The sequence below is a fragment of the Monodelphis domestica genome, chromosome 1 (genome assembly GCF_027887165.1).
Source record: "Monodelphis domestica isolate mMonDom1 chromosome 1, mMonDom1.pri, whole genome shotgun sequence".
Lineage (NCBI taxonomy): Eukaryota > Metazoa > Chordata > Mammalia > Didelphimorphia > Didelphidae > Monodelphis > Monodelphis domestica.
In genome coordinates this window covers 14,402,230-14,418,244 of record NC_077227.1, presented here as the reverse complement: position 1 = coordinate 14,418,244, position 16,015 = coordinate 14,402,230, and the positions used below count along the sequence as shown (strand labels likewise).

Genomic DNA, 16,015 nt, shown 5'->3' with positions numbered 1-16,015 from the left:
AGATTATTAGAAATCAAAGATACAAATCAATAAGCCATGTTTCTAGGACTGATAAGCCCATTCAATTTCACTTACTGCATCTTGAGAGATGCATGTGCTTAGAAGCAGAAGCAGAGACCCAAGTAGGCATTACAGTCAGTTTAAATACAAATGCTGATCTTGCACTCAGGTGAGGACTCATGTGAGATTATAGGGCATTCTGGGAAGTGCCAAGGACTTCTGGGGATTGAAGTCTGGGATTCAAATCTCCATTTTTACAAAGGTCATGGAAAAATAACACTGGAATCATCTCTGTTCAAACAGGAGAGCAAGAGAATCTAAGAAAACCTTGAGAAGCTCTAAAATGGGGCAGCTAGGTTGCTCAGTGGTCAGAGAGCCAGGCCTGGAAGAGATAGGATGTCCAGGCTTCAGATCTGGCCTGGGACGCATCCCAGCTGTGTAACCCTGGGCAAGTCACCTAACACCGATTGCCTAGTCCTTATTACTTTTCTGCCTTGGAACCAATATGCAGTACTGACCCTAAGATGGAAAATGAAGTCCTTTCTTTTTTTTAAAGAATGTCTAGAAGAACCAAGTCATGTCAACTGGTAAAGAACATTTTTTTCATCCCTGAATAGAATGAAAATGTTATTTCAAAGTAAATTTTTATATCAATTGACATCTGGTCACTTTAACCTGAGGCAAACCCAGTAAAATTGGAATAATAATAGCACTTTCTTCCCATTGTTGCTGAAGATAAAAGCAGATATTCTGAGTCACTAGACAAACATTAGACACTGTATAAATGCTAGCTATTATAGTTTTGGCATTATAAATGAGAAAATTGAGTCTGAAAAAAGTTAGATGATTTGCCCATCATCAAAAGAAGTATTAATTATCATTGGTGGATTTTGAACCTAAGTACAGAGAGGAATCCAGAGCTATTTATCATTCATTCTGTTGCACCACAGTATCCTAGTTCTTGTGCTCTGAAAAAAAAAATGACAGCTTGGTGTAGTGCATAAAGCTCATCTTTGAATTGGAAAGACTTGTGTTCAAATCCTACTCATGATACTTACTGGCTAATGAGTCATAGCTTAACTTCTTTGATACTTGATTTCCTTAAGTATCAACCATGTTAATAATGCATATAGTGATACATCAATTTCCCAGTCATTTTGCTAGTCAGATGAGAAATTGCATGTAAAGAACTTTGAAAACTGAAGCAATATGTTTGTCAATTGAGTGCAAAGATCACCAATCTGCCCAGTTTCATGAGGAGTGAAATGAATGAATGAAGATACAAATGAAAGGAATGAGTGAATGAATGAATGAATGAATGAATGAATGAATGAATGAATGAATGAAAGGAAACTGGTTTAGATGCCTTCCCATTGTAATGATGCATATGGATACCCTTAACTCTGCCTACAAAGAGCTTCAATAATAGACAAATGGACTAACTACTATTGTACCATGAAGACAAGGTAATATTGATTTGGGAACATCTGAGGATCTTTGTGAATCTTTCCCAGGATAATGTTGTCACTTATAGTCTTGTTATGAAAGTTCGAGGGGGCCTTTAGGGCATTGACTAAAGCCACTCAGGAGGCACAACTGAACTATTTTAAAGGTGAAACAACTGAGCACAATTAGAGACTGACATTGAGGTTTGATAGGGAATATGCAACAGAAACCAGTCTGCATTTGCCATGCTATATATTTTCATATCAGGAAAATGGTGCAAGAGAATAAAATTGTATCCTCAAATTCTGGAAAATTGATTTGCAAAGCAACTTAAACTCAATTTGAAGGCTTCACAATGTGATTCACAGAGTTCAGTCATGCTGACAACATCAATTACAGCAGTTTCTGATTGAATCAGTTGCCTCAACCATGACCAACTATTTCAGTCATTAAGAATCCCAGGTCAGAGGAGTGATTTGGAGATTGAAACTTTGATCAGTGATCAACCTACAGAAAGTTAATTTAAGCAAGTATGTGGACACATACTCAGAACCCTCAGTGTATCGGATCAGTCCTTATGTGCTGAGTACACGTATTCTCCATTTATTTGACTTGGAGCTATAATGCAAGTGTTTTCTGAAAGCAAAATGCCCTGGAAATCTTAACTATTTCAATCACCACCAAAGTGGACAGCACCGATTTAAAGTTCCTTAATTTTTTTCTCCTTTGTTTATGGAAGGCTTTATATATTCACAGTAAATTCAATTACAAGAAGCAAATGAACTTTGAGACTTTTCATGGAGCTTTAAATAATAAGACATTCCCATGTGGAAGAGTTTTTTGTTTTGTTTTGTTTTGTTTTTACAAAAGGGCATCCTAAAATGATTGTTACAGTCTCGGAAGAGAGACTTAGCTTACATATTATTGTAATTTCCAACTTTTCTCATTCTAACAGGATTAAACACAATTTCTACTGCCATAATTTAAAAGGAAAGAAAAGCAATTATCATAATCATTAAAATCATTTCCTACATTTACATGATCAAAAGTCATCTGTTAACCCAGTGACTTGATTATGCGAGAGCTTAATATGGGTTGGAAATCGATTTTTAAGAAGCAGAGAACATTATTTTGAATTCCAGATAAGCCACTTACTACTATCTGTGTGGTCTCTGTGAATTGTTTGGAGTTTCTGGGTTTCTGTGCCCTCTCTAAATGAAGGGGTTGGATTAAATAACCTGAAACATTCTTTCTGCCTCTAGGTCTTGTAGGCTTTTTATTTACTTTATGAGATCTCCAAGGTCTCTATTATGGATCCAATCATTGTTTATTCAACAAAAATGAAAATAAGAGCTCCTTTCCCAGTATCATTTATTTTACTATTGTGAAGTTCATCCTTCTTAAAGATGACAAGGCTGACATTTTAAAAGTGGGTGAGAGAGGGGACATGTTTATCACTGTGAACACTGCTTCTAAGTGATGAATTTGTACATAACTGAGGATAGTTCTATAGCCACCAATTTGAATCCCAGGCCAGACAAGTTAGCAAAAAAAGTTATCCTCGTTTTTTACCCATAATGTAACTTTTTTTTTCCATAATGTAAAAAGAATACAAGAAGGAGTTAAGAAATATTCACTTGAAAAGGAAGGATAATTAGTACAGCTCCTAAATAGTTGTGGTTAACAATATGAACTCTATGCTAACTTCTTAATGTAATTCATTGATTTAACTAGCTGGTTACTCTATTTAGTGATTTATACACTCCTAAAGGAGTGTATATATTCATGTGCTATCAAGATATATTGCATTCTTGTCAATACACAGTCTTTCAAAAGCACTATTTAAAGTGCTCAGATTTCAGCTTTTTAAGTGCCCCTAAATTTTAATGCCCTGGGACAGAGATAATATGCACATATGCATATGAAATGATTATATATATATACAAATAAATAGATATATAATTGTTCACTTGTAGGGAGATGGTGCTCTTCCCCTACTGGAGGCAAGAGAAGAGAAGAAGACATTATGTAGAGAGTGATAGCTGAGTTGTTTTGAGAGAAACAAGGAATTCTAAGAAGCAGATGTGAAAATGGTATACATTATGCACCAGAGAATGTAGAAAGGGTTAAAACATATTCATTAGACCAAGTAGATTCTTCCTATACTTTTGGAGCAAAATTTCAAAGAATTGAAAAAGTAATCTCCTTATTTTTATTTATTTTTGCATAAACATAGCATGTTTGTGGGCATAGACCATCTTTCTACCGTCTATGTATCTATATATGTATGTATGTATGTATCGATCGATTGATCGATCAATCGATCGATCTACTATTAGTTGATGAAGTAGAATTCAAGTCTTCCTGACTTTAAGTCTGATATGATACCACTTCAGTGGTGTGGCCTTGGGTGATATAGTGGATAGAGGTTTTGACCTAGAGTCAGAAAGATCTGTGTTAAAATCCACTCTTAAATACTTACTAGCTATATGACCTGGGCCAGTCACTTAGCTTTTGCTGAATCCATTTCCTCGTGGGCAAATGGAGATAGTGATTATAGCTACCTCCCAGGATTATTTTGAGGATAGAAGGAAGATAGAATCAGTTGGAGTGTGCTCTGCCAAACTTAAAGCACTAGACATATTCTATTATTATTATTTTTTCATTGTCATATTCTTCTCCCTTCCCCAGAAGGAAAGAGATGCATTTCCTTTCACTTTTTTATTTCTGTCCCTAGTGCCTAAAATCGGGTCCAGCTCATAATGGCAATGAAATATAGGTTATTGAGAAATACACAACTGAATACATTTTTAATTGATTTGTGCTTAACTTTCAAAAGAGGAGATATCATGTCTAGACATGTTAGAAAGGGCAAGAACACATATTGGGATTTTTCTCTTTGCTAATCTGCACACAGAAAGAACTGTTGACCCTTTTATTGATGCTTTTTCAGGTATCCGTAGTCAATCAATTGGACATGCAAGTCATCGTTTCCAATGTGCCTCCAACACTTGTGGAGCAGAACATCGAAGAACTGACAGAGTAAGCCATTTATGCTCATTTGTTTTCATATTAGATTATTATTAAACTTGACCATTTCAAACTACATCCACACATGCATGCACTCTGATATGTAAATATACACACACGTATATCCACATTAATTTACATATGGGTGTATATGGCACTGTGCCTATAGCATAATGGCTATGTAATTTACATATATTAAAATTCTGACATGTATATGTTAAGAGCAGAGGGCCATATATTATCTTGCCTCATTCAAAAGTAAGTACCTTTGTTAGGAAAGAATACTTAGTGGTTTAATTTATCAAATCAAGTGTGTAAAGGATTTATATAACTCCTCTAATCAATAGAAGGTAATGAGTTTGGGACTTGTTCACGTCATAAGGAATTTATTTAAAAAGGAGGAGCCATAGGAGAGCCAGTTAGAGAATTCAAAGATTTGCAAGTGGAAAGGAAAGAATGGAATCATATAGTGTTCCTCTGGGAAGGACCAACAGCCCAGGATCTCACCAGGAAAAAGTGAAAGACAGAATTGTGGTAGAGAAGGGAGATATGGAGAGGGCTATTGGCTCTACTGGCATCTTAGAATAGCCTGCTCTGGCTGATAGCAATGGATCCATCTATTCAAGGACTGAAGGAAATCCAGAGAAAAGATTTGCTTTTTCCCCACTGCCAGTTTGTATCTGGAGGTGATGGAGTTATCACCAGCACTCTCTTAGTTCCACCATGATTTTAGGTCCAATTGAAGTACTTTTATGTCATCGTGCATTGAACAAAATAAGTTATTCTGCATTAACACAGCAATAGTTTGCAACCATACACTAGTGATATGTCTTCAACTTGTATAGGAACCACTTCCTTTGCCTCCTCATGTGAATGTGTGTGGTGATCAAGTAATCACAGTATCATCCAGCCAAACCGTGCATCCATGTAGTCTATACGATAATATTCCATGTATTTATCCAGGTGTTTCGAACAACTTGAATTTTATTTAAATAACCCAGAAGGGGTGCAGCTGGGTTGCTCAGTGGATGGAGAGCCAGGCCCAGAGAAGGGAGGTCCCAGGTTCAAATCTGGTCTCAAACACTCCCCAGCTGGGTGACCTTGGACAAATCACTTGACCCCCATTGACTAGCCCTTATCACACTTCTGCCTTAGAATCAAGACCCAGTATTGATTCTAAGACAGAAGGAAAGGGTTTTAATAAATAAATAAACAAACAAACAAATGAATAAACAAATAGAATAAACAGCCCAGAGATAAAGGGATAACTAGAGAGAGATATATAAATATAAATTTAAGCAGAAAATCTAATTTCTGATTAAATGCTAGTGTATATATCCTAATTGGAGACTACAAGCAATTGTTATTACTTTTAATCTTAAAAAGATCCCTTAAAACAAATGGAGGGAACCACATGCAAGTTAGAGGCCAGATTTTGCCACTAAAATAACATTGGCAACTAGGTAAGACAGAAGATAAATCACTGGGCCTTGAGGCAAAAAGATCTACATTCAAATTCAGCCTCAGATACTTGCTTGCTGTGTGATCCTGGGAAAGTCACTGACTCCTATTTGCTTCAGTTCCCCCTCTGTAAAAGGGAGACACACTGGGGAAGAAAATAGCAAAATGACTGTAGTATCTTTGTCAAGAAAACGCCATGTACTGCATCCATGGGACTCACATAGATTCAGACACAACTGAACAACAAGAAACTACTTAAAAATCTTATGATAAGTATATTAAATGTATGCATGTATTATTCCTTGTTGAAACAACTAGAGATCAAAGTGGTTAGAGTACTGGGCTTGGATTTAAGAAAACCTGAGTTCTAATCTGCCTCAAGGCACTCATTAGCTCTGTAGCCCAGTGCAAGTGAGTCACCTTCTCTCTGTCTCAGTTTCCTTATCTATAAAAAATAATGACCATAACAATAGTACCAGTAAATAATATTTGGAAAATATTTAGTACAATGCCTGGCACATAGTAGGCCTTAAACTTTTCTGAATGATACAGGATCCTTTATGGACATTGATATAACACAAGATCAGAAAGTTCTGAGAGAAAGGTGAAGACCGAATGATTTGAGACTATTGTGTTCTCATTACTTTTTTATCTTGATGTTTAATCATTTTCTGCTAATTTTTGTTAAGCAATCATTATTTCCAGCTGCTATCCATATGCCCGTTTCTTCATCCCTTATTCTGAGTCATTCAACCAATTAATCAAACAGTAGACATTTAATAAGTACTCACAAAGTGACAGACACTTTCTATGTCCCGGGAATTCAGGGAAAGATTGAAAACATTCCCTGCCCTCTAGAAGTTTACTTTCCAAATGAGGATACCATATGCACACATATAGGAATAGGAAAGATACCCACAAAATCAACACAAGACAACCCTTAAAGGGGTTCTTTTTACCTACTAAGGACCTAGAAAAGGCTTCCAATATGCTGTAGACTAGGGAACCTTACTAGAATTTTAGAGTTGTTCGTGAAGTAAAAGTCATTATTCTATAGGATTGAGGTCCAGCAAGGTATGACCTGAAGATAATTACCTTTTTTGGCTAGTAACAAAAAGCTATACTATAGTATTGGAATCCTAGACAGAAAACACAAGGGCACTGGGGGAACCAATTAAAGACAAGAACTCCTTGGCCTATAGGGATCCCATTTCCCAGCTATCAGATATGTGATTAATTCCCTTTCTGTCTTTGTGATTACATTCTTCCACTATATCACTAATGGAATCACTAATGGAAAAGTCTTACCATGTCGTGACTCTGGCAGAAATAATTAGGCCAAGCTATTGGAGACTTCCAAATATCACTTGACTTCATGGCAATGACATCTTTTCTTTCATGTCTAGAATATGTATTCCATGTAAGTGTGCATGTTATTTTGCAAAGCTATAATGTTGATTTCCCCCCTATGCTGACAGGTCATTTGAGTCATTGAGTTGCTCAGTAATAGAACATCTATCATTGTTTTATTTGGAAAATGTCACCTGGTGATGTTAGGAATCAATGTGAAAGAATTGGATTAAAGCATAAGAAAACCCTTCTCAATAAAAGTGAAAGTTACTTTAGGGAAAGAAAAAACTAGATTCTCTATTGGACATGATGGGTTAATCAGTGCTAGTGTTTGAATTAAGAGATACAAGAAGTAGCTCAATGAGAGACTAAGAGGTTGAAATGAAGTCAGGTTGTTTGAGTAACCAACTAGGAAATTCCCGATCAGCAATCAGGACCACTATTCCCCAGATCTGAATTTACAGTTCCCCCCTTTGAGGAAGAAGAAAATTATTCTCCAAAAAAGTCAATCCTAGTTGACCTTATCTCATCCTTAGAGACAAGCTTAAACAAGTTGCACCAGAAGGAGACACATGTCATAACAAGAGAGACATAGATTCACTTTATCTCTTGGAGATCTCTTGCTCTACAAAAGCAGAGAATGAAACCTTTAGAAGAACTTAGGAATGTGTTATCATATAAGTGGTTAATGGAGTTAGTACAGTAGTATACCCATTGTCCTGCACAGAGGCGTAGTTGCCAAGTTCTCCATTGTTGGAGCCATACTCATCTTAGTGATAAAATAAGTTTCTGACATTTCAGGAAAAAATAGGAACAATTAACAAGTTGATGATCTTCATTACCAAAATTCCTTGAAGAATCAGCTAGTTATAATAGACCAAATGTATATTTGCCCAATTCTATTCTTTTTTTATAAGTCCTTACATCCCATCTTAGAATAAGTACTGAATATTGATTCCAAAGCAGAAGAGCAGTAAGGGCTAGGCAATGGGGGTTAAATGACCTGCCCAGGTTGATACATGAGGCCAGATTTCAACAAAGGAATTCCCATCTCTAGGTCTGGCTCCCAATCCCATGAGTCATCTAGCTGCCTCCAAGCCCAAGTGTATACTAATAAGTACTTCTGTAAAATGTGAAATGTAATTTCCCTTAGCATGTGGGAGAGAAAATTCTTAATTTACAATTTTTAAATGATTTTTTTATTATTCAAGAAAAGTATTTTGCTATTAGCTTTGTTTTAAATAAGTTTTTAAAAATAAATAAGATATTGTTTACTCAATTCACCAATTTCTAATTGTTCTTTAACACTTCCTTTGCAATTGATTAAGTAGTTTTTTATTACATCTATATTTACATATATTATTATATTATATAGTATATAGTATTATATTATTACATGTGTGAGTAGACAGATGTATAACAATTTAACTATATGAATGTATATATAGGAGTTTATGCATTATATAGCATTACATGAGTACATGCATATAGAAAGTCTTTATATTTTAGAAACTCAGCATGAGACTCATCTTTATTATGTTGATAAAGACTGAATTCTAGTTGAATATCATCTTGGGACCTAAAAGCAAAAAGACCATAAGATGTTATACTATTTCAGCTACTCTGTAGTTGTCTAAAACACAACAACAACAACAACAACAACAACAACAAACTATGTTGGCACCAAAGCTTTAACTTTATAGGTTAAATATTGGGAAGGCAAGATTATAAAATGTTAGATTAATTCAGAAGTCCATTAACCTTTACTCAGAAAAACTCTTTTTATTAAAGAATTTTGCTGATTGATCCATGGAGTACCTAAAATGGAGTTAACTCTAATATAAAAGACCAGTTAAGTAGAACTCTTTGTAATCTGATCATTTATATCAGAATCATAGACTGGAGTGATCTTCCTCATTGCTACACCACAAAAATCTCTTGGATTTGCCTCCTTCTCCCCACTCACAGTCATCCACCTAATACATTCCATTGCCATTTTTTGCTTGGACTATTGCAATCATCTCCCTCTCTAAACAGCCTCAATCCATTCCAATCCACAGTTGACAAAACAATCTCTGTAAGGGCTGTATTAACTTTGCTATCCAAAATATTTAATATCTCCCTATTATCTCTAAAATAAAAAATAGACTCCTCAGATTGCTATTTAAATGTCTTTACAATCAGATTAAGGCCCCACTTTCCTGGCTCATTTCATATAATTGCCACTTATAATCACTATGTTGGTATTCTTGTTCTTTCCTAAACTCAATATCTCATCTGCTTCCTTTCCTAAACAAGACTAGTCCTCCAATACACTCCTACAATTCTTAGATTCCTTTAAGATCTCAATACAAATAACTCCTCCTATTGAAAACTTCTCCTATTTCCCTCATCACTATTCTCTTCCTCCTCCAATTATCTTGTATTTACACGGCTTTTAAGAATCCAAATACAATCCAAGTTTCTTCAGAGCAAAAACTACATACACAGTCATACATATATCTTTGTCCAAAGCAATGATGCCTACCAGAAATGGGTCAGACATTCTACCATGTAAACACTGTCTGACAAGACAAATTATAAGGGAGGACTTAGATCTTCATCAGTTACTCATGTAATTTTTTTTTTCAAAAATATAAAAATTAAATGAGAAAGCCTAGTTCTGGCTTACCCTCACTGAGACTGTTTTAGTGATTTTCCCAATGGAACTACCCCATTTCCTTATGCTGTTTCTGTGTAGTTAATGGGGTATTTTTAAAGGAATATTATGCAAAACTTTGTTTAAGAAATATTGATTCAACAACATGCAAGTCTGAGACTGAACTGAGAAATTACTTTGTGAGGAAAATCCAAGCTAAAATAAACACCCAAAGTATTAAAAAGACTGTGCACTAAAAAGACATCTATCATAACAATGGTAACTTGAAAGAAGAAACTGAGATAAAAGACACCTCAATTCTGCCATGATGTTTAATCTTTTTCAACAGTTCATGAAATGCCCAATATGGAAAAATCCCAATGCTGTTCCTTCCAATGTCATAAAAGTCTTAGATTTTAGTCTCCCTTTTTTGCTTTTGGACACAGATTTTGTTTATATTGACCCTCCCTCTTTATTCATTCATGGACTGGAGTGATATTCCTCATTGGTACACCACAAAAATCTCTTGGATTTGCCTCGGAATCTGAGAATCATAAAATCACAGAATCTCAGGTTTGGAAGGAATTTCAGAAGTCATCTAGTAGAATCCGATGATGAATAGGAATTTCATTTTAAAAATGGGTTTCTAAGGAAACCTATGTGGCTCAGTGGATGGAGAGCCAGTCATGGAGATAGGAGTTCCTGGGTTCAAATCTGGCTTCAGATACTTCCTAGGTATGTGACCCTGGTGAAGTCATTTACCTCCAAATACCTAGCCTTTACCATTCTAATGCTTTGGAACCAGCATCAGAAGGTAATGATTTTTTACAAATTGAGTTTCTAACATCCATGTGGGAATTTCCCAGGAGGGAGAATCCACTGCTTCTTGAGGCATCCCATTCTGTTTTGGAACAAGAAGTCTGTCAATTAGGAAGTTGGTCTAATATCAAATTGAAAGCTACTTATGCTTCTATTTCCATTCTCTGTGTTATTGTCCAGTGAACAGCAGAACATCATAGGAGATGGGTACCATATTTCCATCCATGGAGAACTGGCTTACAATTCTGCCTTGATGCCTACCAACTGTGTGACCTTAGATAAATCTCTTAACACTCAGTATCAGTTTCTTCATATATAAAATGAGGGGGGTTTACCTGATGGCCCCAGAGGCCCTTTCCAACTCAAAATCTATGGCACTATCATACTCTGATGCCAATTGGAAAAAGCCTAATCCCTCTTCCATATGGAGGCATTGAAATCCTTGAAGACAGCTCCCCTTTTTTCCTCCTTCTAGCTTTTCATATCAAACACCCCAGCTTTTTTCAAGCAATCCTTCTATGACTTAAACTAATAGCCTCATTTATTTAACTGGCCTTGTTAGAATGCCAGTTACAAACAGGTGCAGCAAACAATCCCTATTGGAATAAATTAAAAACCAGTAATTTCTTGGAGATTTCTTTCAATTGTGAAATCTCTGGTAGGTCATAGCTCCTAAAGTTTAATTACCTAAAATTTTGCTGACCACATACCATTTAGAAATAAGCGTGCTTACTGCAAAGACATATAGGGATTATAAAGACAGAAAAATTGAGCAACTTCATTTCTCTTAACTAATGGAGCATGGCCTCCCCTGTGGCACATCTTATTAATGATATCCTTTGCTATAATAACTCTGTAATCAGTGTAACATGAATTAAAAGTTAACTGTAAACATTAAGCATTAGCCACACATAAAATAATAACATTTTAATGCTTTTTATTGCCCATACTGCACCTCTATTAGGGAAGAAAGGAAAAGAAAAATGGAATGCCCCTCCTCTTTTCTAGATATTCTGAATAATTTTTGGTTCTCATTCTGAGGGAGTGCAATTAATGCTTTAGAGAAATTTGCATTTTCTCTCTTTATTTAATATCAAGTTCTATTTTTGATGATATCTAGCATTCCTCAAAGCACAAATAAGAGAAATTTCCTATGGGAGTTATCTCTTGATCATCCCCATACCCATTGGAAATTACACTGAGCATTTTGGGGATTTTCTTGCTTATATCCAATATGGCAATAGGCAGTGAGAAGAAAATTCACTGAGGACAGGAATTATTTAGGGTTTTTTTGTTTGTTTGTTTTTAATCTCCGAATCCATAGTATCCAATATAAGACCTTACATAGAGTAGATTACTAATATGTATTTCTAGAATTAAAGTTAATTGAATTGAGTTGAGGATTGGGAGTTGGCTTTCATCTGTTGAGATCTATGGTCTGAGACCTAATCGACCCTATTAACTAACCTCATTTGAAGGTTCCATGTGAGATGCAGTGTTTAATGAACACATTTTCCATGATGCTATAGAATATAAGCTCCTTGAAAGTAGAAACATTTTTCTCTTCTTTTTTTTCCTACAAATTCCTTTATGCCAGTGCCTGATGTGGTACTCGGTACATAGTAAATATTTAATGAATGTTTCTTAATTTCTCGATTGATTATTATGAGTTCATGGATGCACAGTGTCTCCAGTACTTCCCCAATTGAAATGCAGATCCATTCACTAATTTCTAAATTTTTAATGCTCTTGGGAAATGTGGGGAAGCTACTTCCTAGGTCTGCATATTTGGCAGACAGGAGAGTTCAAATGTTTGTTGCAAAGGCAGGTGATCCATGACTTTCACTCCCTATGCTTCGAATCTGAAGGTTAGAATGTTCAATGCAATATGAATTTTCAGGCACTCAGGGAAGGGTTGCCATCTCACAAACAAATGAACAATTTTGTCATCCTAGAGGCTGAAAGTGCTGTTCTGGGTATCAGTTAAAAAATAAGCATGGAGCAACCTTGAACACTGTAATCCTTTTATTTCAGGGATCTCTAGCCTTATGATTGTAGAACCTGTCTCTGCCAATTGAGAAATCAATCTGCCTATATTGTAGTTAAAATCATAATTAATAATAATAGTACTAATAATATTAGATAGAAATTTATGGGTTTCAAAATATTGGTGTATATTATCTCATTTGATCCTCCCAACAACCATGTAAGGTGGATATTATTATCAACATTTTACAGATGATCAACATGATTTTTAAAGACAATAAGAAATTTACCTAGAGTCACATAGTAACTGCCTGAAGCAAAATTTGAATTCAGTTCTTTCTGATTCCAAATTCAATAAATATTCACTGAATTTATTTAAACCAATGACAGGTTCACTACAGTCTGCCAAGATTTTACTTTAAGACCACTCATGTTGTTAGAGTCTTCTATGATGTGTGCCTCCATGGCAGAAGCGACAAGAGTCTAAAGTTGCTTCCACACCACAATTTAGAACCATAAATAGTGTGGGAAAGGAGAGTGCATATTTGGAGGTCTCTGATGTCACTTGACTTTCATTTGGAACTTAGGACAACAGAGTTTGGCAACTAATTAAGAAAAATCATTAGCCATAATAGTCTTTCCTCCAGCTGAACTCCTTGCTGGATTAGACACTTTTCACACTGCTTGCCATGTGAATAGTTTGTGTTCCTTATCATTAGGGGCAAAAAATCTCAAGTTAATCAGCTGATCCAGTTTTTGGCATTGCTGCTGGGAACAATCTCTAGTCAATGCCCTTCCATGAAGCACCATATACAATTATATAACTAAGAGGAAGCAGGATAAAATAGCTAAAATGTTAGACTTGCCATCAGGAAAACCTTGGTTCTAAATCTGCCTCAGATGCCTACTGTGACTGTGTATTGTCATTTAATATTGCTGAGCTTTATTGTAAAAGCCAAGAGCTGAATTTGATGGCTGCTAAAGCCTCTTCCAGTTCTGAGTTTTAAATCCTATGAACTACTGATACTCTGTAGTACAATCGAATGTAATGGACTTCTCCATTAGTGGCAATGCAGTGATCCAGAACAACTTGGAGGGATTTATGAGAAAGAGCACTATCCACATTCAGAGGAAAAACTGTGGGAGTAGAAACACAGAAGAAAAACAACTGCTTGATCACATGGGTCAAGGGGGATATGATTGGGGATGTAGACACTAAAAAACTAAAACCCAGTGGACTTGTGTGTCAGCTATGAGAAGGGGGGAGAGAGAAAGACTATGATTCTTGTAATTAAAGAAAAAGTTCTAAATTGACCAATTAAATACAATTTTCAAAAAAATTAAAAACCCTTCAAAATATATATATATTTAATTTTAAAAAGTAAAAAGCATTAAAAATCACCAATTTTTCCCTACCGGTATCCATAATAGAGATGAGACCTCTCTATGCTATTGGCAGGCATAGTAATTTAATTAGAAAGTGCATTCCTTGGGTAAGACTATAGTCAGATTATATTATTCAATATAGAAATATCAAGGCACTCACTTAAGCAGTTTCTGTGGTTGAGAAGAATCATTGATTACTAATTTTATAGCTATAGTGAGCCCAGGAATGCAATAAACAAGATTCTGAATGAGATATTTTTAAGTTATGGTTTTGTTACCCAAAGAATCATAGAATTACAGAATCTCTAAGTTAGAAGGGACCTCCTAGGCTCCCCAGATAATTCATAACTGCCTGAGAAGCTCCATTATATCTCCACCAAGTGGTCATAAAGTCTTCATCTGAAGAGCTCCAGCAAGGAATCCCTAAACAGTTGATCAATATGTCTGGCTTACATAGACCCTACCATATTTGGGTTTTTTTTTCCCATAAACCAGTGAGTCAACAAGCATTTATTTAGCATATATAGTGCTGCAGGCACATAATGTTCCAGGAAATGTGCTAAGTGTTGATATATAGATTATCCAAAGGTTGATCCATGCAATCACAGTTTGTGGGCAGAAATTCCATTAGCATCTGCTAGGTTCTAACAAAAATGAATCCTTGTGACAAGAACAAAATGAGCAAAAACTTAGCTAAATGCATAACATTATTTGGGACACAGTTTCTAGAGTGGGTAGGAAGGAGACATTCTTACTGATCATGGAAAATCTCTGATAAGTTTAAAAAGAGAATATCTAGGAAACGCATGTCATATTAATTGGTATATTGGGAAGGAGAACCAGTATCTTTAAGAAAAACTGGGGAAAGGATCATCTTTAAGAAAGGTAGACAAGAGTATCAAATGCTTCAAAGAGTATGAAGGAATGGATTGGGAGAAAGCCAATGAATGAGAAATGAAGGTAATTTAAGCCTCTTGGAAGTTTCAGCTGAGGATAAAAAACTAAAAGGCACCAGGACTTAAGGAATGAAAGATGTAGAGAGTGAAAAGAGTGGCACAAGACAAATGAGTGACTCTTCCTTTAAGAAGTGTGGTATTAGAGTGAATTGGCTTAGTCAAGAGAGTTCATTTGAAGTATAGAGAGAAAGGATGACTGAAAAGAAAAAGGACAGTAAAAGAAAGGAGGGAAGGTTGAGATTCTGGTGGAAAGGAAGAGCCCAAAAGGAATATCACCTCAACTGGTTCTGAACTCAGTAAAATGGAAAGATAGATGAAAATGTCTTTTATATTCCTAATGGTTCAGGTTCATAGGATTATGTATTTTGTTCTTTGAAATACAGAGGAAGCAACCTTAATAAAGGAAGCAACCATAATAAAAGCCATCACTGTTTCAAACATCACTCAATTTGAATGAAAAAATAAAAATAACCTTAAAAATAAAGACCAAGAAAGATATTTAGAAAATAAATAGACTAACATTTCTTTTGAGACACAAGAAAATTGAAGCAAGGCATTGTAACTTTCCCAAGGGAATCTCCTACAGAAAAAGAAACTGATGCTCAGAAGGATTTATCCATGATCATGTAGCCAGTGGATAGCCTTTTTTCTTAGGGTTATAGATTTAAGTCTGAAAAGGACCTTTTAGAGGACTCAAATACTCATCAACTCAACCTTCTTATTTCTAAGATTCTAAAACCAAGGTCCATTGAAGTTAAATGGATTACCTTGAGTCACGTGAGTAGTAAAAAGCAAATCTGGGGCTTGGATTACTGACATTTCCAGTATGTTATAATAGTACATTGATTCTAAGCTCAATTTTCTTTCTACTGCTTACTGTGGTGGGTCTCACTGCAGAGAATGCCAGGGAAGGATAATTAATGATTATTTAGTTTTGTTTTCT

At 35.5% G+C, this 16,015-nt stretch overlaps 1 protein-coding gene across 2 annotated transcripts in view; it reads left to right on the top strand.

Moving 5' to 3' along the window:
- Window positions 1-16,015, top strand: part of PCDH15 (protocadherin related 15) — a 1,570,906-nt gene that overhangs the window by 1,517,719 nt on the left and 37,172 nt on the right. For both annotated transcript variants that reach the window (XM_056795634.1, XM_056795629.1), the window contains one exon: window positions 4,400-4,488. In XM_056795634.1, the coding sequence (XP_056651612.1) occupies window positions 4,400-4,488 (89 nt within the window). The remainder of the gene's footprint in view (window positions 1-4,399; window positions 4,489-16,015) is intronic.